The 22,059-nt window shown below is 39.5% G+C and overlaps 1 protein-coding gene across 1 annotated transcript in view; it reads left to right on the forward strand.

Moving 5' to 3' along the window:
- Positions 1-22,059, forward strand: part of UNC5C (unc-5 netrin receptor C) — a 585,103-nt gene that overhangs the window by 390,245 nt on the left and 172,799 nt on the right. Inside the window, exon 3 of the mRNA XM_007946393.1 lies at positions 399-542. Within this exon, the coding sequence (XP_007944584.1) occupies positions 399-542 (144 nt within the window). The remainder of the gene's footprint in view (positions 1-398; positions 543-22,059) is intronic.

Raw genomic sequence — 22,059 nt, forward strand, 5'->3', positions numbered from 1 at the left:
CATTCAGTGGGTGTCTTACCCACAACCTATATAATTGAGGTACAATCCTTAGAAAATGTGAAATATATAAGTTCCTGTTTGACTCTACAGAGAGAGATAAATTGGTGGAGAATGAATATTAGTTAAGCGATATGGGGAAAGATGTAATTTTGTGGGGTGATAAATCCATTCCACTTTCATATTCTTATGAATCTAGAAGATTTGAAATATCAAATACAAGGATAAAAAAGTTGTGAGTAAAAGTAGAGCCAGAAGAAAATCAGAGGAGATGAGAGGCAATATCTGGTATATTGATGTATGGCTTCCAGAAGGATCACAGGGGACCAAAAATATGGCCTGATGTTTTGTATTTCTTTACTATATGCCTTCTCCTGACTTAAAATTTCCTGTCTTGTTAGGTCTCATTGTCCGGGAAGTAAGCATTGAGATTTCACGCCAGCAAGTGGAAGAACTCTTTGGGCCTGAAGATTACTGGTGCCAGTGTGTGGCATGGAGCTCAGCAGGCACCACGAAGAGCCGGAAGGCCTATGTTCGCATTGCCTGTAAGTCCTAGCACACTGACACCTTGGGTTTTGGAATCTGATGGAGAATGAGAAAGTTTAGATTCTGACTGTTTTAGCATCAAAGAACCCTGGTCAAATATCCTGTTCAAAAATTGTTCCCAGATTTCAGCATTTGGGCCACACTGTCTTCTTAAGCCTCCAGAATATCATTTTCTTTTCTGCTTCAAGGCACTAATTAGTTTTTCTTTACGGACATGAAAGAATTAGCTCTACTTTCAAAAGAATCTGACTTTCATTTAATAGGCTATGGTGGCACAGTGCCTAAGGCATTTGCCTGCTAACCAGAAGGTTGGTGGTTCAAACCCACCAGCTGCTCCATGGAAGGAAGATGGGGCAATCTACTTCAGTAAAGACATACCACCTTGGAAACCCAGTGGGGGTCTCTATGAGTTGGAATCAACTCGATGGCAGTGAGTTAGGTTTTTTTTTTTTTTGGTTTATGGGAAAACCAAGTGTTTGCCTCAGTGAGTCTGTTCTGCCAGTTTAAGACACTATCTGCTAATTTTGCTACTGGAAATAGAAATTGCTGAGGCAAAGCTTCTCTATTTATTTTTGGAATTATTCTAGTGCATTGGTGAAACCAAACTAAATAGGAACTCTGGTGGAATGCTGCCCAAAGCATTTGACAGGTAATCATTCTTTTCCAAACTGTGTCGCTTTCTGAAATAATCATGTTCAGGGAGAGGTTAAACGGTGACTCACAAAATAGGTTTCCAGAATCAAATAAATGTGAGAAATACTTGTCTTGCCAAATTAAGGAAGTATCTTCATTGTGAAACTTTACAGATACTTTAATATGCTAATGTGTATACTAATCCCAAGAGGGAGATGTAGGCCTCAGCTCTTCCTGCAGAAGTCTTTTCTCAATAAATATTATCTGCATCTTCAGTAGTATAAGTGTTTCTATAACTCTCTATAAGGTTGCTTATTCAGAAATTTCCTCATATATGAGACCTCTTTAATTTGTGATATGGTTTGTTATCTGAGACCCCTAGTGTCTGCATTTTACTAAATTTAATTTTGTGATGGACAGCATCATCACTTATATCTAATCTGTCACTGTGTCCTGTCAATCCTACCTCTGATGCTTCTCCCAATTTTCTACTCACCTCTTCCTATCTCCCTAATTTTAGATTAGAACTATGACAAAATCTCCATGGCTGCTCCAGTCTTTTTCCTTTGCTACGCCTGCCTTCTTATTACCACAAGTGCAACTGTGGTAGTTAAGTTTAGTTTGTGTGTCAATTTGGTTGGGCCTGGTTAAGTGGCTGGGCAGCCAAAGGTAGTTATTTCCAATGATGAGACTGGCAATCAACTCCATGGTAGAATCTGCTGTGAGTAGCTAAGTAGCTGCTCTGGGGATGTGGTCTGCCTCCTGTATATAAGGAGAAGCTTTGGGATTGGTCTTTAGCTTTTTGGCACGTCTGAACACTGTATATAGCCAAGTCTTCATTCAGCAGCCTGTCATGCTCTGCTAATGTTGGGATTTTCAATGGACCTGAATTAATGGCCTGCCATGTAGTTTGGTAACATAGGGACTGTGCCTTTCTACTTGTTGACATTGGATTTGTCAGCCTCAGCAGCCAGTAGCTGCTTGAATGAAGAAAACCTCCAGCTTCAGTGGGCAGGGAGCAAGAGGGAGAGCTGAAGCCCAAGGTCAAGAGACTTTCACCCAGCTCCTAAACTCCAGCACTTTGAACTTGGACTTCTAGCCTCCAAAACTGTAAGAGAACAAACTCCTGTTTGTTCAAGCTACCCCATTCATGGTGTTCTCTATTAGAGCGGCCCTAGGTAACCAAACAGCAATCTTCCTACAACTCAGGTCTCATCTCACCTCTCCCACACTTAACATTTTAAAGTGGTTTTTGAGACAAAGTCAAATTCCTTAAGTTGTCATATAATGTGTCATGGTTTACATATCCAGTGTATGTTGCCAGCTCCAACCTCTAAGGATTTCTACACTCCAGTCACACTAGATTGGAAATGCTTTGATTTTCCTGCCTCCCAGCTATTGTTCCAGCTAAAGCATTTCTCCATCCTCTTACTATACTTCATCATTTTAAAAACTTCACTTATTCAACAAGTATTTAGTAAGGATTTACTCGTTTGAGGGGCTTTGGAGGTATCAGGGATGGAGCAAGTAAGTAACAAAACATATATGATCGTTGCCCTCATGGAGCTTACCATCTGGTGATCTGGTGAGGAAAGGCACACTCTAAATAAAAGAAGTAGTAATCAGGTGTAGAGAAGATGATAAGTGCTATTTAAAAATAAGGCAGGAAAGAGGGTTATGGAATGCTGAGTATGGCCATGGAAGGACTCAGGAACAGGTTAACAGTTAAGTAAACTGGAAGAAGCAGAGGAAGGGAGTAACACAAGGGGATAGTAAGTGGCACAAATACAAATGGTCTGAGGCAGGAGTGTTCTGGCAGGTTTCAGGCAGTGCCATGGGGCAGGGGGGAGGAATGGCTGGACCTAAGTGAGTGAGAGAACATTCCTAGATGAAGTGAGAGATAAGGCCTGGAGGTGAGGGTATGGGCGATTAAAGATGAGTAGTACCTTATAGGCCTTGTAGTATCTTTGGTTTTTAATATGAGGTAAGAACACTTTGGGAGCTCTGGTAGCACAGTATCTGTGGTAGTTATGTTTGTATGCCTACTTGGCTGGGCCTTGTTGAGTGGCTGGGCAGCTGATGGTAGTTATTCCCCATGATGAGACTGGAAATCATCTCCATGGTGGGTTCTACCACAAGCAGCTGAGTAGCTGCCTTTGGGATGTGATCTGCTTCCTATGTATAAGGAGAAGCCTTGGGGATAGTCTCTAGCTTATGGCATGCTTGGACCCTGCATGTAGCTGCATTGTTGTTCAGCAGCCTGCCATGCTCTGCCAACCTTGGGACTTACAGTGGACTTAAATTAATGGTCTGCCATGTGGTTTGGTAACATCAGGACTGTGCCTTTTTACTTGTCAACCTTGGGTTTGTCAGCCTCTGCAGCCAGCAGCTGTCTGAGTGAAGAAATACTTCTAGCTTCAATGGGCTGAGAGCAGGAGACAGAGCTGGACCCCAAGGTTGAGGGCTTTCACCCAGACCCTAGAGCCTGGCACTTTGAACTTAGACTTAAAGCCTCCAAAATGTAAGATAATAGACTCCTGTTTGTTAAGGCCATCCCATTTGTGGTATATATTTTTGTCAGAGATGCACTAGGCAACCAGGAAAGTGCCTAAGGCACTTGACTGCTAACCAGAAGGCTGGCAGTTCCAACTCACCAGCCACTTCTTGGGAGGAAGGTTGGGCAATCTAATTTTGTAGTGATACTGCCTTGGAAACCTAAGGAGGGGTTACTATGAGTTAGGTCCGACTCGATGGCACATAACAACAATAAGAACACTTTGGAATGTTCTCAGCATAGAAATTCATGATTTGACTACCATTTTAACAGAATCACCCCGGGCGGCTGTGTGACGTTAGGTCATAAGTGGCAAGAGTAGAGGCAAGAAGACAGCTAAAAAGCTACAGTACAGGGAATAGTAGACTGTCCCAGAGTGCAAATAGTTAAGGAACTGAGGATCTAAAGAATTCTAAGGATGATTTCTGAAATGTTCCACATTAATCTTTCCTTTTCAACACACGTAAAGGGATATTATCTTTGTCTTAAGTGGATTCTCCATGGAAGACTCTAAAATGGAGACCTACATACAGGAAATGTATTAAAGAGTGCTTTTAAGAACAAGTTACGGAGTAGAGATGTGAAGGCAGCAGAATTGGGCATAAAGGAAAAAATGAGCTACAGGTCAAGTACAAAGAATGATTACCCACAGAGAACTCAGAGCATGGATGGCCCTTTTGAGTTGCCAACTTTGAGGCAAAGGATGTGGGCAGGTCTTTATTCCACAAGGACTGTTTGTGGATGTGGACTCCTATTCCCCACACACACACCACGGTTTGTAACTTTGTTCCCAACTGAGGGCAATTCTAGGTCAGAGAAGCTGACAGCCCTCACTACCACACTCCCTTTGGAAAAAAAAAAAAAAAAACTCATTGCTGTCAACTCCGTTCTGACTCATAGCCGACCCCTCCTTGGGTTTCTGAGGTGGTATCTCTATGGAAGGAGATTGCCCAGTCTTCCTTCCGAGGAGTGGCTGATGGGTTTGAACCACTAGCCTTCTGGTAAGCAGTCAAATGCCTTAGGCATTATGCCACCTGAGCTCCCTATAGATAAAATAATTTCTATAAGAGTATCTTGGTGGTGTACTACAGCATTCACTACAGTCTTCTACCACAAACTTATCTATTAATTATAAAGTTAAAAAAAGACATTTGTTCTAAAACTAAACTAATTGTTTTGGTCAAGGATTTAAATGAAATGAAAATCAGCTATTAATTGTAACCAAAAAAGACACAATGATAGAAAACTTTTCTAACTTTTCTAAGTTCATCAATATCAAGCATAATAAATGAAATCATCACTATACATGATATATAAATTGACTTTGCCTAAACTCTGAGTTAAAAGGCTGCATAGTTCCAGAGGATGGATCTCTGGTTAACAATTACTTGATTTTCATTCACTCTTTTAAGATTTTTTAATAATATTTTATTGCATTTTTGGTAAAAGTTTTACACAGCACTTTAGGTTGCCATTCAACAGTTTCTACAGAAGTTGTTCAGTGACATTGGTTACATTCTTCAAAAACATGAACATTCTCATTATTTCCATTCTCGTTGTTCTACTTCCATGAATCTAGTTTCCCTGCCCTTAAGTTCGCATCCTTGTTCTAAAGTAATTGTTGACCATTTGGTCTCATGTAGGTGAGTTTTTTTAAAGAGCATGTAGCATAGTACTTACAAGTGATACTCATTATTATCTGAGCCAATATGTTGTTTTGCTACAAAGTGACCTCAGGTCAGTTTCAGTTAAAAGTATGAAGAGTATCTGGAGGCTACTAGTCTTGGAGAGTCCTCCACTCTCAACCAGTCCAGTTGCTCAGATTATTTCTTTTCTTTTTAGGAATTTGAAGCTCTGTTCCACATTTTTCTCCCATTATATCACAGTTCATCTATTGTGGCTCTGATTGTAACAGTCGGTAGTAGTAACTGGACTCCAATTTTCACCGACCTTTAATGGGGATTGTTGCTCTAATATTTGTACCGCTGACCTTTATGTTCTTTTACTTTTAGAAGTAATTTTTAAATACTCTTTTATCCTCATTCAGGAAGCAAGATTATGTAAAGATATTGCCCCATTTTCCATCCACAGAGTGGCTGTTGGGTTTGAACCACCAACCTTCTGGTTAGCAGTCAAATGCCTTAGGTACTACACCACCAGAGCTTCTTATTGAAAAATATAATATCATATATATATATATATATATATATATATATATATATATATATATAATCTTATATCCCTATGCTCCAGATAAATATTAAATATATAAATACAAAATCCCAGTCTTTCTCTGTGATATATCTTATAATAAAACTTTGTTATTTATGTCCTGCTTTTTAAATGTAGCTTGACATCTCCAAATAGTAAGAAAATTAATGCTTCTTCTAGTAAGAGATTCATTTATCCACAGCATATTTTCACCCTCATGAAATAAAACTGAAGAGCCATTTGCTTGTAATCCATTACTGACTAAAGTCATATATATGTGGCCAAAGAACACAATCAAATGTATAAAAATGTACTCTCATAAATATACATCATGATAGGAAAAAAAATAGTTAAATTTCAGCTTCTCAGTCAGAGCTGATTCCTACCAAGCAAGTCTTTTCTACTGTTCCAGAAAGCTTGTGGATTTTTCTAGTCTATCCTGCTTCAGGTGAGCTTTGGTGCTTTGCCCAGTAGTACTTGACAGATGGCCATCAAATAAACTTAAAGTTTAAATTCATCTCAGATGAAGATAACCATGATGCTAAGGTTAAATAAGTGCAATTACCTCTAATTTAATTAGATTTATGTTCATTAGGAGCACTATGGAGAGCCCATGGGTCTTTCCTGAAAAAGCTCCACTACTAGAAATGTATTGAAGGAAATAGCACTAGAAATGGTATTGAAGGAAGAAGTCAAAGCTGCACTGAAAGAATTAGTGAAGAACAAGGCTCCAGGAATTGATGGAATACCCATTGAGATGTTTCAACAAACAGATGCCCCACTAGAGGCACCCACTCAATTATGCCAAGAGACTTGGAAGATAGTTACCTGCCCAGATGACTGGAAGAGATCCATATTTGTACCCATTGCAAAGAAAGGTGATCCCACAGAATGTGGAAATTATCAAACAATATCATTAATATCACATGCAAATAAAATCTTACTAAAGATAATTCAAAAACGGTTGCAGCAGTATATTGACAGAGAACTTCCAGCTGGATTCCAAGAGGACATGGAACAAGGGATATCATTGCTAATGTCAAATGGATCTTGGCTCAAAGCAAAGAATACCAGATGTTTACTCGTGATTTATTGGTTATGCAAAAGCATTTGATTGTGTGGATCATAACAAATTGTGGATAACATTGAGAAGAATGGGAATTCCTGAACACTTGATTGTACTCATGAGGAACCTGTACATAGACCAGGAGACTGTCATTCAAACAGAACAATGGAACACTGCATACTTTAAAATCAAGAAGAGAGTGTGTCAAGGTTGTATCCTTTCACCATATAATCCAAGAAGCTGGACTATATGAAGAAGAACATGGTGTCAAGATTGGAGGAAGAATCATTAACAACCTGCAATATACTAATGACACAAATTTGCTTGCTGAAAGTGAGGATGACTTGAAGCACTTGCTGATGAAGACAGAAGAATACAGTCTGCAGTATGGATTACATCTCAATATAAAGAAAACAAAAATCTTCACAACTGGACCTATAAGTAGCATTACAATAAATGGAGAAAAGATTGAAATTGTCAAAGACTTCACATTGGTTCTACAATTGATGTCAATGGAAGCAGCAGTCAAGACATCAGATGACGTATGTTGTTATTATGGGCCTTTGAGTTGGACCCGACTCATAGTGACCCCTCCTTGGGTTGCGGAGGCAGTATCACTACGGAAGTAGATTGCCCAACCTTCCTTCCGAGGACTGGCTAGTGGGTTTGAACCACCAGCCTTCTGGTTAGCAGTCAAGTGCCTTTGGCACTGAACAAATTGGCTGCAAAGGACCTCTTTCAAGTGCTGAAGAGCAAAGATGTCTCCTTGAGGACTAACAAACGTGTGCCTGCTATAAGCCATGGTATTTTCAATCGCCTCATATGAATGTGAGAGCTGGACAGTGAACAAGGAAGACTGAAGAAGAATTGATGTTCTGAGCTGTGGTGTTGGCAAAGAATGCTGAAAGTACAGTGGACTGCTAAAAGAACTAACAGGTCTGTCCTGGAGGAAGTGCAGCCAGAATGCTCCTTGGAGGTGAGAATGGTCAGACTTCATCTCATATACTTTGGTCATGTTGTCAGAAGGGGCCATTCCCTGGAGAAGGATGTCATGCTTGGTAAGGTGGAGGGTTAACAAAAGAGGAGAAGGCCCTCAACAAGATGGATTGACATGGTGGCAGTGGCAATGGGCTCAAATGTAGCAAGAATCATGGAGCTGCCTCAGGACCAGGCAGTGTTTCGTTCTGTCGTTCTGCTGTGCATAGGGTCAGTATGAGTCAGAAACAACTCAACAGCACCTAATCACAACAACACTAGAAATGTATAAAATAGAATGAATGTTGACTTTTCATATAGTTGTTTGTATGCTTAAAATCATTCATAATTCAAACTATGTAAAATATAAAAACAACTTTCAAAGGCAATTAGGATAGAGGGAGAAATGAAAACATGAAAGTTAGGATTTAGCCAGGGAGGAGTTGAGACCTTATGTGCCAAATTTGCTAGGAGCTGAAGCTCCTGTGACACACAGAGAGAAATTTCTTCTACAAGAAGTCAATTTGACACTGTTAGATAGATAGAGATACATATTGATTTGGGTGAAGAGAAGGGCAATGTACCAAATGTTGTTGTTGTTGTTTGCCGTCGAGTCGGCCAGACTCATAGCAACCCCTCCTTGGGTTTCCGAGGCAGTATCACTACAGAAGTAGGATTGCCCAACCTTCCTTCCGAGGAGTGGCTGGTGGGTTTGAACCGCCAGCCTTCTGGTGAGCAATCAAGTGCCTTAGGCACTATGCTACCAGAGCTCCTAATGTACCAAATGTGAGTGACCAATATGGCAGCATTGAGGATGAGAAAGACATAGGGAGGTACATGGGAAGTACAGACAACAAATATGAACCCTTTTGCATATACAGTACTGAGTTGTAAGTGAAGGCAACATAGGTATATGGATGGATAGTTAGGTGGACAAGCTAAACGATTAGGTATGTCTATGAAAGGGGGAGTGTATCCAAGATCATATATAGGGTTGGCAGACAATGGTCCTATAAGCTTATGTGAATGATCAGAATTCCCAGGTGTATAGTAGAGCTGACAAGGGGCAAGGTTGTGGTCACTGTTTGGTCACAGCCAGCTACCCTGAGGGACCGAGTAGTTGAACCTGAGGGCTTGGGACCATAGTCGCAGGGAACATTAAGCTCAATTGGCATAACATACTATACAAAACATTGTTCCACCTCCTACTTTGGCGAGTAGCGACTGCGATCTTAAAAGCTAGCAAGCTGCCATCTAGATGCAACAATGGGTCTCTCCTTGCCAAGAGCAAAGAAGAAAGAAGAAAAACAAAATTAATGGAAACAATCAGTCCTAGCGACTGGTACACCATCCGATCTGCAACCTATACAACTATGAGACCAGAAGAACTAGACGGTGCCTGGCTACCACTGTCATCCACTTGGAAGGGATGTAGGAGATCCTGGATAGAGAGGGAGAACAATGTGGAACAAAACTCAAAATCATTTGGAGGAAACAAAAAAAAGAAGGTGGGGACCAGGTTTGCTGGTCCAATAGAGCCTGGTGGAACCACTGAGACTATGGCCCCTAGCTGCCCTTCAGGTCTGGAATTGAACCCACAACTGTGGTTTCCAGCCAAACAATGTACAGGCATGTGAGTTAAACATTTACCTCAAGTAGACACATGTCCTGGAGAGAACAATCATGGGAGAAGGAAGGGCTGCTTATGCGCAGGGAGACAGCTCAGGGAGCAGGAGAGTATGGAGGGATGGTCACTGGGAAGTGGTAACTATGGGGAGGAAGTGGGAGGGGAGCTGTTGCATTGTAAACTGTGGTCAATGACATGAGACAAAGCATATGTGAACTGCTGTGTGGAAAGTGAATTTGCTCTGTAAATCTTCACCCAAATCACAATAAATAAAATAAAATTAAAAAATAAAAAATAAAAAAAGAAGTCAAGTTGACACTATAATGACTGTCCTGAGTAGAATTCTTATGATAATACAGCCACCAGTTTCCTGAGGCTTTTTCTTCAAGTTTCCCTTGACATAGGCAAATTCCAAGCTCAACTGGAGAATTCCAAGATGTTAAGGTAAGAAAATGTAATGAAAGCAAAACATTAATGCACATTGTCTTTCTTAAGAAAGTGTCTTCGCTTTAAGATCCCTGTTTTTGCTGCTGTTGTTAATTGTGTTATTTGGGGAAAGGAATATGATGTGAAAAAAAGCAGGATAATGAGGATGGTTAAGAGCACAAGGTTTAGGACCAGATTAATTTATGTTCCAATCCTAGTACCCTAAATTACTAGTGTGACCTTGGTCAAGTTACTTAACCCCTCTAAGCCGTAATGTCATCAACCATGAAATGAAAATGATAGGGTTATTTTAAGATTAAATGAGATGAAGCTTGTAAAGCATGAGGCTTATTGCCTAGCACAAAGCAAGTGCTCAGTGAATGATAATAAGGGCTCATAATAACAGATATAATAATTTAAAGAAAGGGAGGATGACTTGAAGCACTTACTGATGAAGATTAAAGACTTCAGTCTGCAGTATGGATTACATCTCAACATAAAGAAAATAAAAATCCTTACAACTGGACCAATAAGCAGTATCACAATAAATGGCAAAAAGATTGAAGTTGCTAAAGATTTCATATCACTTGGCTCCACAATCAGCACCAATAGAAGCAGGAGTGAAGACACAAATAACATATTGCACTGGGCAAATCTGCAGTAAAAGACCTCTTTCAAGTGTGAAGAGCAAAGATATCTCCCTTGAAGACTAAGGTGTGCCTAACCCAAGCCATGATATTTTCAATCACCTCACATGCATCTGAGAGCTAGACAGTGAACAAGGAAGACAGAAGAAGAGTTGATGCTTTTGAGTTGTGCTGTTGGTGAAGAATACTGAAAGTACCATGGACTGCCAAAATAACAAACAAATATGTCCTGGAAGAAGTGCAGCCAGAATGCTCCTTGGAAGCAAGAATGCCCAGACTTTGTCTCACCTACTTTGGTCACGTTGACAGAAAGGACCATTCTCTGGAAAAGGATAACATGATTGGTAAAGTGGAGGGTTAACAAAAGAGGGGAAGGTCCTCAACAAATGGATTGACAGAGCAGCTGTAATGATGGGCTCAGGTATAGCAAGGATTGTGAGGCTGGCACAGGACCAGGCAGTGTTTCATTCTGCTGTATATAGGATCTCTATGAGTCAGAGCTGACTCAACAGCACCTAACAACAACAACACATCTGTATTTTGAAACTTACTGATACTAACATTTTACTTTTAAAAAGTAAAAAGTCTCTCCTCCTTTTTACTACTTCATTCTCTAACATAAATTCTGGACGTAAACTGTCAATCCTAGAGGTTGGAATTCTCTGCTGAATCACGTAAAATTGGCTATAATTTTTCCCCATGCTTGAGGGTGGAGGAGAAGTCCATAGGGTCACTCTTCTCCTACAATTCATGAGTTTTAGTGGGATTAATATGCACTGAGCATCCATCTTCCTGGAAATGTCAGGATAGTTCCTAAGGATTTCCTCTTTATCATGTGTGTAAATCAATAAATTACAGCTATCATCACAAAGTCCAGCGTCTATAGAAAAGAATATGATAGTTTCTGGAAAAAGTATTGAAAAGAGTCATCAGGATGCCCCTCTGCTCTCTTCTTATAGCTCGTTGTCCTTTCTCTGCAAGCAGAACTACCTTGTGAGCCTCCTGTGGGTTTAAATGAAGCCTTGTTCATAATTGTTATTTTGTACTGTCTAGCAAGAGAAGCCATGGTGGCTGCTAACCAAGAGGTTGGCTGTTTGAACCCACCTGGCAGCTTTGCAAGTAAAAGATCTGGTGATCCGCTTCCATAAAGTTGTGGCCTAGAAAACCCTGTGAGGCAGCTTTGCTAAGTCACATGAGTTGCTATAAGTTGAAATCAACTTGATGGCACCAAAAACAACAACATAGTATCTAGCACATTGTTTAGAACAGCAGTGTCCAATAGAAATATAATGTGAGCCACATATGCAATTCTCTAGTACAGGCAGTCCCTGGATTACAAACTTCTGACTTATGGACAAGGCCTTCTTGTCCTTTAATGCTCAGTACATTTGCCCTCACTTTAAAATGAATGAACAAACCCCGAATTGCAATAAATTTCTTCTTCACAATCACCTTCACTTGCTGCATGTGCAGTTTTAAAATCATTAAAAAGGCTTTGAGCCTTTCATTGTACTAAAGTAAGACTAAAGCCATCTAAGGAACAATTATCGGTCTGTTCCTCCCAGGAGCAAAGGAGAATGAAGAAAACCAAGACTCAAGAAAGCAATTAGTCCAAAGGACTAATGGCCCATGTGAACCACAGCCTCCTCAAACCTGAGACCAGAAAAACTAGATGATGCCCAGCTGCCACTACCAACCATTCTGACTAGGACCACAATAGAAGGTCCTGGTTATATTGGGTAAAAATATAGAATAAAATTTAAAATCAAATTAAAAACAGAAACAAAGAAACAGACTTACTGGTTTGAAAGAGACTAGAGGAACTCTTCAGACTACTGTCCTAAGACAACCTTCTAACTTGAAAATAAAGACACTCCTGGAGACCACCTTTCAGCCAATTAAGAGCAGGGCCTATAAAATAATCAATACCCAGTAAGAATGTGCTCTTCAAGCCATCAACTATAAGAGACCAAAAGGCCAAGATTTGCCCAAAACCAAAGATGAGAAGGCAGGAAAGGATAGAGAAACCAGACAATTGGAAATAGGGACCCTAGAGAAGAAATGAGTAAGGTGCTGATATATTGCAGGGATGGCAGCCATTGTCCCAAAAGAATTTTTGTATGAATTATTGATATAAAAGCTACTTTGCTATGTAAGCTTTCACCTAAAGCACAAGAAAACGTTAAAAAAAAAATAAGCCCAAAGAACTGTATGCACCTATTGCAACTCACATACAAATTCTACTCAATGACTTAAGGACATAGTTAGGAATTAAACCCATTCACAACCTGGTGACTGCTTATATACACATTTTAAAACATGAAAAGAAACAGATAAATTGATTTTAATAATGTATTCTATTTAACCCAATATAGCTAACATATGGTAATCAATATTTAAAAAGTATTAATGACATACTAATCTTTTATATCTGGTGTATTTACACTTACCAAATCAAAACCCCACTGCCATCGAGTTGATTGCAAGTCATAGTGACACTATAGGACTGAATGGAGCTGCCCCATTGGGTTTCTAAGGCTGTAAATCTTTATAGAAGTAGATTGCTTCATCTTCTTCGCACAGAGCAGCAGGTAGATTCAAATAGCTGACCTTCTGGCTAGCACCCAAATGCTTTCACCACTATACCACTGAAAAGCGAACTCCTTGGTAAGGAGTCAATTCTGACTCATAGCGACCCCCTTTGGGTCTCTAAGAGTGTAAATCTTTACAGAAGCAGACTGTCTCATCTTTCTTCTGGTGAGCAGCTGGTGGGTTTGAACCACCAACCCTTTCATTAGCAGTCAAATGCCTTCACCATTATACTACCAGAACACCTTCATAACACCATCAAACCAAAAGTCAAACTCACTGCCACTGAATCAATTCTGACTCATAGCAACCCCAATTGGGTTTCCAAGGCTGTCAATCTTTACAGAAGTAGATTGCCCCATCTTCATGGTGGCGTGGTGCCTAAGGCATTTGACTGCTAACCAGAAGGCTAATGGTTTAAACCCACCAATCCCTTCTCGGAAGGAAAGTTGGGCAATCTACTTCTGCAGTGATACTGCCTCGAAAACCCAAGGAGGGGGTGCTATGAGTTGGGTCTGACTCGACAGCAGTGTGTTTGGTTTGGGTTTGGTTTTGGTTTCCTTCTGCAGAGCAGCTGGTGGATTTGAACCACTGACCTTCTGGGTAGCAGCCAAATGCCTTACCCACTATGCCACCAGAGCTCTCAGTCCAGACTAGCCATACAAATTGTTTGATAGGTTCATGTGGCTAATATTAGACAGATAAGCTCTACAATAATGATAATGATGTACCAGGCTCTGTTCTAATTACTTTACACACATTAGCTTATTCAATTCTTACAACACTATGCTATGGGATGTTGTTATTATTATCCCCATTTATAATAGATAATAATATATGATATTATTATTTGTACCCATTCCAAAGAAAGGTAATCCCACAGAATGTGGAAATTATTGAGCAATAATATTAATATTGCATGCAAGTAAAATCTTATTGAAGATAATTCAAAAATGGTTGCAGCGGTATATTGATAGAGAACTCCCAGAAATGCAAGGTGGATTCAGAAGAGGATATGGAATGAGGGATATCATTGCTGATGTCAGATGGATCTTGTCTGTAAGCAAAGAATACCAGAAAGATGTTTACTTATGTTTTATTGACTATGCAAAAGCCTTTGATTCTGTAGATCATAACAAATTATGGATAAGATTGAGAAGAATGGGAATTCCAGAACACTTAATTGTACTCATGGGGAACCGGTACATAGACCAGGAGACTGTCATTCGAACAGAATCAGGGGACACTGCATAGTTTAAAATCAGGAAAGAAGTGCATCCAGGGTTGTATCCTTTCACCATACATATTCAATCTGCATGCTGAACAAATAATCAAAGAAGCTGGACTCTATGAATAAGAATATGGCATCAGGATTAGAGGGAGACTCATTAACAACCTGCGATACACAGACGATACAACTTTGCTTGGGGAAAGTGAGAACAACTTGAAGCACTTACTGATGAAGATTGAAGACTACAGTGTGCAGTATGGAGTACATCTCAACATAAAGAAAATGACAATCCTCACATTTGGTCCAATAAGCAGCATCACAGTAAATGGAGAAAAGATTGAAGTTGTCAAAGACTTCATATTACTTAGTTCTACAATCAACACTAAAGGAAGCAGCAGTCAAGACATCACAAGACATCTTGCATTGGCCAAATCTCCTGCAAACGACCTCTTTCAAGTGCTGAGGGGCAAAGATATCTCCTTGAAGACTAAGGTGTGCCTGACCCAACCCATGGTATTTTCAGTCACCTCATATGCATGTGAGAGCTGCACAATGAATAAGGAAGACCAAAGTAGAGTCAGTGCTTTTGAGTTGTGTTGGCGAAAAATACTGAACGTACCATGGACTGCCAAAATAATGAACAAATCTGTCCTGGAAAAAGTGCAGCCAGAATGCTCCTTTCAAGCAAAAATGGCCAGATTTTGCCTCACCTAGTTTGGTCATGTTGTAAGAAGGGACCATTCCCTGGAGAAGGATATCGTGCTTGGTAAAATGGAGTGTCAACAAAAAAGGGGAAGGCCCTCAACAAGATGGATTGACACAGTTGCTGCAAGGATGGGCTCAAGTACAGCAAGGATTGCGGGTCTGGCACAGGGCCAGGCAGTGTTTTGTTCTGCTCTACATAGGGTCACTATGAGTCGGAGATGACTTGACAACACCTAACAACAACAACAGTAACCTTACAAGCATTACATATGTAGAAAATAGGACGTTTTGGTTAACTGCTTGTTGTTGTTAACTGCTACTTGACATAAAAATAATTGTCATCTCCTCCTTAATTTATATCCAGCATGTTAGTTAAAAGCATGAACTCTATTGTAGGACTAATTGGGTTAAAGCTCTCAATCCCCTCACGTGTGTAACCTTGAGCAAGATTTTTAATCTCCCTCAATTTCCTCACCTGTAAAATGAGGATAATAATAACATTCCATAACGTAGTATAAGAATTAAATGAGCTAATGCATGCAAAGTAATTAGAACAGTGCCTGGTACATCATTACCATTATTCTAGAGCCTATCGGTCTCATATGAGCCACATGAACCTATCATACAATTGACATGGCTTGTCTGAACTGAAGAGCACTATAATGTATAATATGGAAGTGTAATGGACCTTGATTCCTGCTTCTCTCTGTTGCTTGGTTTGCCCTAACCACACCAGCTTCTTTGTTTCTAAAATGAAATAACTCATCCCAGGTTGAGGTTATTTGCAGTTCCTTCTCACCTAGAATATTATTTCACAACTCTAAGCATTGCTCACTTCTTTCTTCATTCATAAAGATCTCTGCTGAGATGTCAGATCTTCACAGGAGCCTATGCTGAACAATGTACTTAAAATCAAGGCTTCAAACCAGTTAATTCCAGTTCAACTCCCTGCTGAGAATTTGCATTTCCATCCTTGTTATACTGAATCAGAATCTACATTTTAACAAGAATCTGCATTTTAACAAGATCTATAAGAATCATAGCTCTGGTAGTATAGTGATTAAGACATTTGACTGCTAACCAAAAGGTTGGTGGTTTGAACCCCCAGCCACTCTGTGGAAGAAAGCTGGAGCAGTTTACTGCCATGAAGATTTATAGCCTTACAAACCCAGTGGGGTCACTGTGAGTCAGAATTGACTTGATGGCAATGAGTTTGGTTTTGGTTTCAGAAGAATCACATACAAGCTCTGGTGGCATGGTGGTTAAAGCATTCAGTTGCTGCCCAAGAAGTAGGTAGTTCACACCCACCAGCTGCTCCAGGGAAGAAAGAGGCAGTCTGCTTACGGCCTTGGAAACTCTTTAAAACAGTTCTAATCTGTCCTATAGGGTCACCCTGAGTTGGAATCAACTCAATGGCAGGTTGGTTGGTTGGTTGGTTTTAAATAAGAATCACCAAAGGATCTTGTCAATATGTAGATTCTGATTCAGTAGAGTTGGGGTGGAAATGCAAATTTTCAGCAGAGGGATGAACTAAATAAATCAGTCCAAAGCTTAAAGTAAGTCCAATAGTTACTGGCATCAACCTTGTCACTCTCACAACTCCAGCATGCTTCATTTTTCTTGGTGTGGTTTTCATCTTTTTTTTTTTTTTTTTTAATGTTGATTGTCTCCCCCACAAGAATATACATTTTACAAGGGTCATATAGTATAAATTTAATTGTGTTCTCCAGAAAGATATGTTAAAAATCCTAACCCTGATAGTGAGAAAACATGGCATTCATTATTTGGCTTACTTGGAATTGGAGTCTTTACATTTATGATCAAGTTTACATGAGGTCGTACTGGATTAGTGTGTGCCCTAAGTATAATGACTGGTGTATTTATAAGGAAGGACCCTTGGTGGTACAGTGGTTAAAGTACTTGGCTGCTAACCAAAGATCACCAGTTAAAACACACCAGCCACTCTGTGGATATCATTTTTCCGTGGGAGAAAGATGTGGCAGTCTGCTTCTGTAAAGATTTACAGACTTGGAAACCCTATGGTATAGTTCTGCTCTGTCCTATAGAGTCACTATGAGTCCGAATTGACTCATCAGCAGTGGGTTTGGTTTTAGTTTGGTTAAACCACTGTAAGTTACAGAGTCTATATTTAGAATCCTGTTGTTGCTGATTGCTGTCAAGTCAGTTTCAACTCGTGATGATCCCATGTGTGTTAGAGTAAAACTGCTCCATGGAGTTTTCAGTGGCTAATATTTTGGAAGTAGATCACCAGCCTTTTCTTTCAAGGAGCTTCTGGGTGGATTCAAGCTAAACTTTTGGTTAGTAGTAGAGTTGATTAACCACTGTCCCACCCAGGGGCTCCTATTTTGAATTAAATGAGATTAATTGCATAATTTAGACCTTTTTAGATAACTAGAAAGAAATGAACAGTATATTTCTCTTTGTTTTATAAAAGCTCAGTAGTTGAACTAAATAGTTCGTGATAACATTTTTATTTCATTATTACTGTAAGGCAGTCTGTATTTTTTAAAATATATTGGCTTTTGTGTATGAGCAGGAGTTGAATTATGTGAAGTCCCAACAAATCCGTAGACATTTATAGCCTATATTTATTCTGAAAGGTAGACATCCAATAGATAGACCACTGTCTCATTGCTCATATTTTGAAGGAAGTCATCTATTTGTGGATATAGGTAGGGCTGGTAACCCATGAGATTAAAAGGTGTCGTTAAAGTAATGTTTTATGCTGTATGAAAAGAAAGTTTATGGCTAAAATGTTTATTTGCAAAAAAGCCTGTCTGCAATCATTGTGTTCTTCTTTTGTACTCTAAAAAAAAAACCCTTAACTTTTTGGTATGCCAGTTTCCTCATCCATAAAGTTGGCATGTTTCTTATTATTTATTCCTCAGACACCTTAAAAAACATTGTGATGACATATAATCATTTTTTTTTTTCTGAAACTAAAGATGCAGCATGAATATAAAAGAGGGGCTTATATGTTGTTTTTCCTTCCTCTTCTCTGTAATGGAGATCTAGCTCTAAAATACATATTTTTTAAAGAAGCCCTTTAAGAAGATTATCTGATTATAAATGTATTTGTCCTATGAATGTTCCAAAGTCCAGAAATGAAGAAGAGTGGCTGAAATTGTACTTCTCTTTTGCAGGGACTTGTTCACTTGAGATTCTTCTCTTTTACTCAGTGCAGTAAGAGATTGAGTACCTTAGTACAACTGAAGACATTACCAACATTATCCTCAGCTGATTTGCTTAAACATCATTCTAAGCTCTGTCCCTGGATACAAATTATGATATTGTGAATTTTCCATAAATTCCTAAGGGTGGACAAAAATATTAGCTCTTTGGGAAGCAAAAAGAGAGTAAGAAATAATAACAGGAACAAAATCAAAATCTATCATCTTCATTCTTCTTGCTTTACAAAATTCTTTGCAGTATTGATGGTGTACTTAGAGTTTACCAAATACCATTCTAAGCCTTTCATGCATTTTAACTATTGTAGTTCTCATAGCAATCCTATGTGATCAAGTCAGTTTTGACTCATGGCGACCTCATGTGTGCAGAATAAAACTGCTCCATGGGGTTTTCAAGGCTGTGACCTTTCAGAAACAGATTTCCAGACCTGTCTTCCATGGTGCCTCTGGGTGAGTTTGAACCCTGAAACTTTTGGCTAGTAGCTGATCACTGAACCATTTGTGCTAATCAGGGACACCCTTCCTATGTGGTAAGTTCTTTTTATTTTCCTTATTTTGCAAATAACAGAATGGAAGCATGGGCATGTTAGATAACTTTAGCAAGTCACATATTTAGGAAATGTTGTTGTTATGTTGTTGTTGTTAAGTGCCGTCAAGTCATTTCTGACTCATAGCGACCCCATGCACAGCAGAACGAAACACTGCCCAATCCCGCGCCAGCCCCACAATCCCTGCTATACTTGAGCCCATCATCGCAGCCACCATATCAATCCATCTCATTGAAGACCTCCCCCTCTTTCGTCGACCCTCCACCCTACCAAGCATGACATCCTTCTCCAGGGAATGGTCCCTTCTTACAACATGACCAAAATAGGTGAGACGAAGTCTGGCCATTCTTGCTTCCAAGGAGCATTCTGGCTGCACTTCCTCCAGGACAGATCTGTTAGTTCTTTTAGCAGTCCACGGTACTTTGAGCATTCTTCGCCAGCACCACAACTCCAAAGCATCAACTCTTCTTCGGTCTTCCTTATTCATTGTCCAGCTCTCACATGCATACCAGGCGATTGGAAATATCATGGCTTGTGTCAGGCGCATCTTAGTCCTCAATGAGATATCCTTGCTCCTCAGCACTTGAAACAATTCCTTCGCAGTTGACTTTCCCAATGCTACACGTCGTCTAATGTCCTGACTGCTGCTTCCGTTGGCATCGATTGTAGAACCAAGCAATGTGAATTCCTTGACAACCTCAATCTTCTCTCCATTTATTGTGATGCTGCTCATTGGTCCAGTTGTGAGGATTTTTGTTTTCTTTATGTTGAGATGTAATCCATACTGCAGACTGTATTCTTCAACCTTCATCAGTAGGTGCCTTAAGTCCTCACTTTCAGCAAGCAAAGTTGTATCATCTGCATATCTCAGGTTGTTAATGATTCTTCCTCCAATCCTGATACCACGTTTTTTTTCATATAGTCCAGCTTCTTGGATTATTTGCTCAGCATATAGATTGAATAAGTGTGGAGACAGAATACAACCGTGATGCACTCCCTTCTTGATTTTAAACCATGTAGTGTCCCCTTGTTCTGTTTGAACGACAGCCTCCTGGTCAAGGTACAGATTCCTCATGAGTACAATCAAGTGCTCGGGAATTCCCATTCTTCTCAATGTTATCCATAATTTGTCATGATCCACACAATCAAATGCCTTTGCATAGTCAATAAAACACAAGTAAACATCTTTCTGGTATTCCCTGCCTTGAACCAATATCCATCTGACAACAGCTATGATATCCCTTGTTCCACGTCCTCTTCTGAATCTGGCTTGAACCTCTGGAAGTTCTCTGTCAATATACTGCTGCAAACGTTTCTGAATTATCTTCAGTAAGATCTTACTTGCATGTGATATTAATGATATTGTTCTATAATTTCTACATTCTGTGGGAGAGAATTTAGGAAATAGTGAATCTAAACTTTTAACAAACTTTTCTTTCTGCAGTCTAGTCCATCCACAGAGTTTCAAAAACATAATATTTCTCCACTTTCAAATCAAAGCATAGCAGGAACTTCATGTAGTTAATTTTGTCTGTTTGTATGTTTTTATTTGTTTTATTTTCCTTTAAAAATATTTGAGAAGGAAATGTAAGTAAAAAGTTAAAACACCATTCAACTTAAATATATACTGTGGATTTTACCTTTAAAATCCATGATAAAAACTGAACCAAACCCATTGCAGTCAAGTCAGTTCCAACTCATAACAACCCTATAGGACAGAATAGAACTGGACTGTAAGGTTTCCAAGGTTATAATATTTACAGAAGCAAACTGCCACATCATTCTCCCATATAGCTGTTGGTGGGTTTGAACTGCTGAGTTTTAGAGTTGCTAAATTGAAATCAAATAAATAATAATAAAATAATGCCAGCAAAGATATGATATTCTATTACTGGAAAATAAAGCCATGGCAAATTGTTAGGGTTCTATGACATTAAATCTGGTAGCATAGTGCCTAAGGCACTTGACTGCTAACCAGAAGGCTGGCAGTTCAAACCCACCAGCCACTCTTCAGAAGGAAAATGGGGCAATCTACTTCTGTAATGATACTGCCTTGGAAACCCAAGGAGGGATGGCTATGAGTCGGGCCTGACTTGACAGCACATAACAGCAACAACAACATGACACTAAATCAGGTATTTTCACTTTTAACAAGTGCCCAAATCTCTGAAGACTAATATATTTCTTCCAAAATAAGCTGCACTGGACTGTACAGAGCAGTTATTTCCTGCTAACAGCCTGATTTGGTGATTTAAGCCTAAGTTGTGCTCTACCATGACAACATAATTAGCCCCTTCTACCATTTTTTGAAAAAGCACTTTTTTTTTTTTCCTTTAAGAACACAAGTATTATTCCTTTATGGAACCATGGAATTATTTTATTCTTTAGAAGACCAATTTGAAACTCTATTAAATTTTTTAAAAATAATTAATATATTCATTACCTCTGTTCACTGAGCATGTAAAAGAATTAAATAAAAAGTATTTTGAAACTATGAAGAAAATACATCATAGTAAAGCAAGATCAGGACTGTGTCATAAAGTACATTACATGTGATTGGCCAGCAGAAGATAACTACAACATAAATCTCTTAAGTACAAAATTTCCCTAGATTTGGAGCCATTTTGTCAAGATCAACTCAATTTGGGAGACAAGAAGCCTTAATTCTGGAAGTTGGGGTATGTTAGTTCCTGTGTCTCTACCCAACCAACTAACCAGTTACCATTGACTAGACTCTGACTCCAGCTCAATTTGACCCCATGTGTGTCAGTGTAGAAATATGTTCCATAAGGTTTTCAAAGGCTGATTTTTATTTTTGCAGCTAAATGGCCACAACTTTCTTCTGAAGCACCTCTGAGTGGACCCCAACCTCCAACATTTCAGTCAGCAGCCAAGCAAACTAACCAATTGTACCACCCAATTGTGCCTCTACCTCTTGGTTTGTAGGTAGGTAGATAGATAGATGAAAGATTGTTGTTGTTGTTATTAAGTGCCATCGAGTCGTTTCCGACTCATAGCGACCCCATGCACAGCAGAACGAAACACTGCCCGATCCCGCACCAGCCCCACAATCCCTGCTATACTCGAGCCCATCA

The sequence above is a fragment of the Orycteropus afer genome, unplaced genomic scaffold (genome assembly GCF_000298275.1).
Source record: "Orycteropus afer afer isolate SDZICR_OR568_19922 unplaced genomic scaffold, OryAfe1.0 scaffold00159, whole genome shotgun sequence".
Lineage (NCBI taxonomy): Eukaryota > Metazoa > Chordata > Mammalia > Tubulidentata > Orycteropodidae > Orycteropus > Orycteropus afer.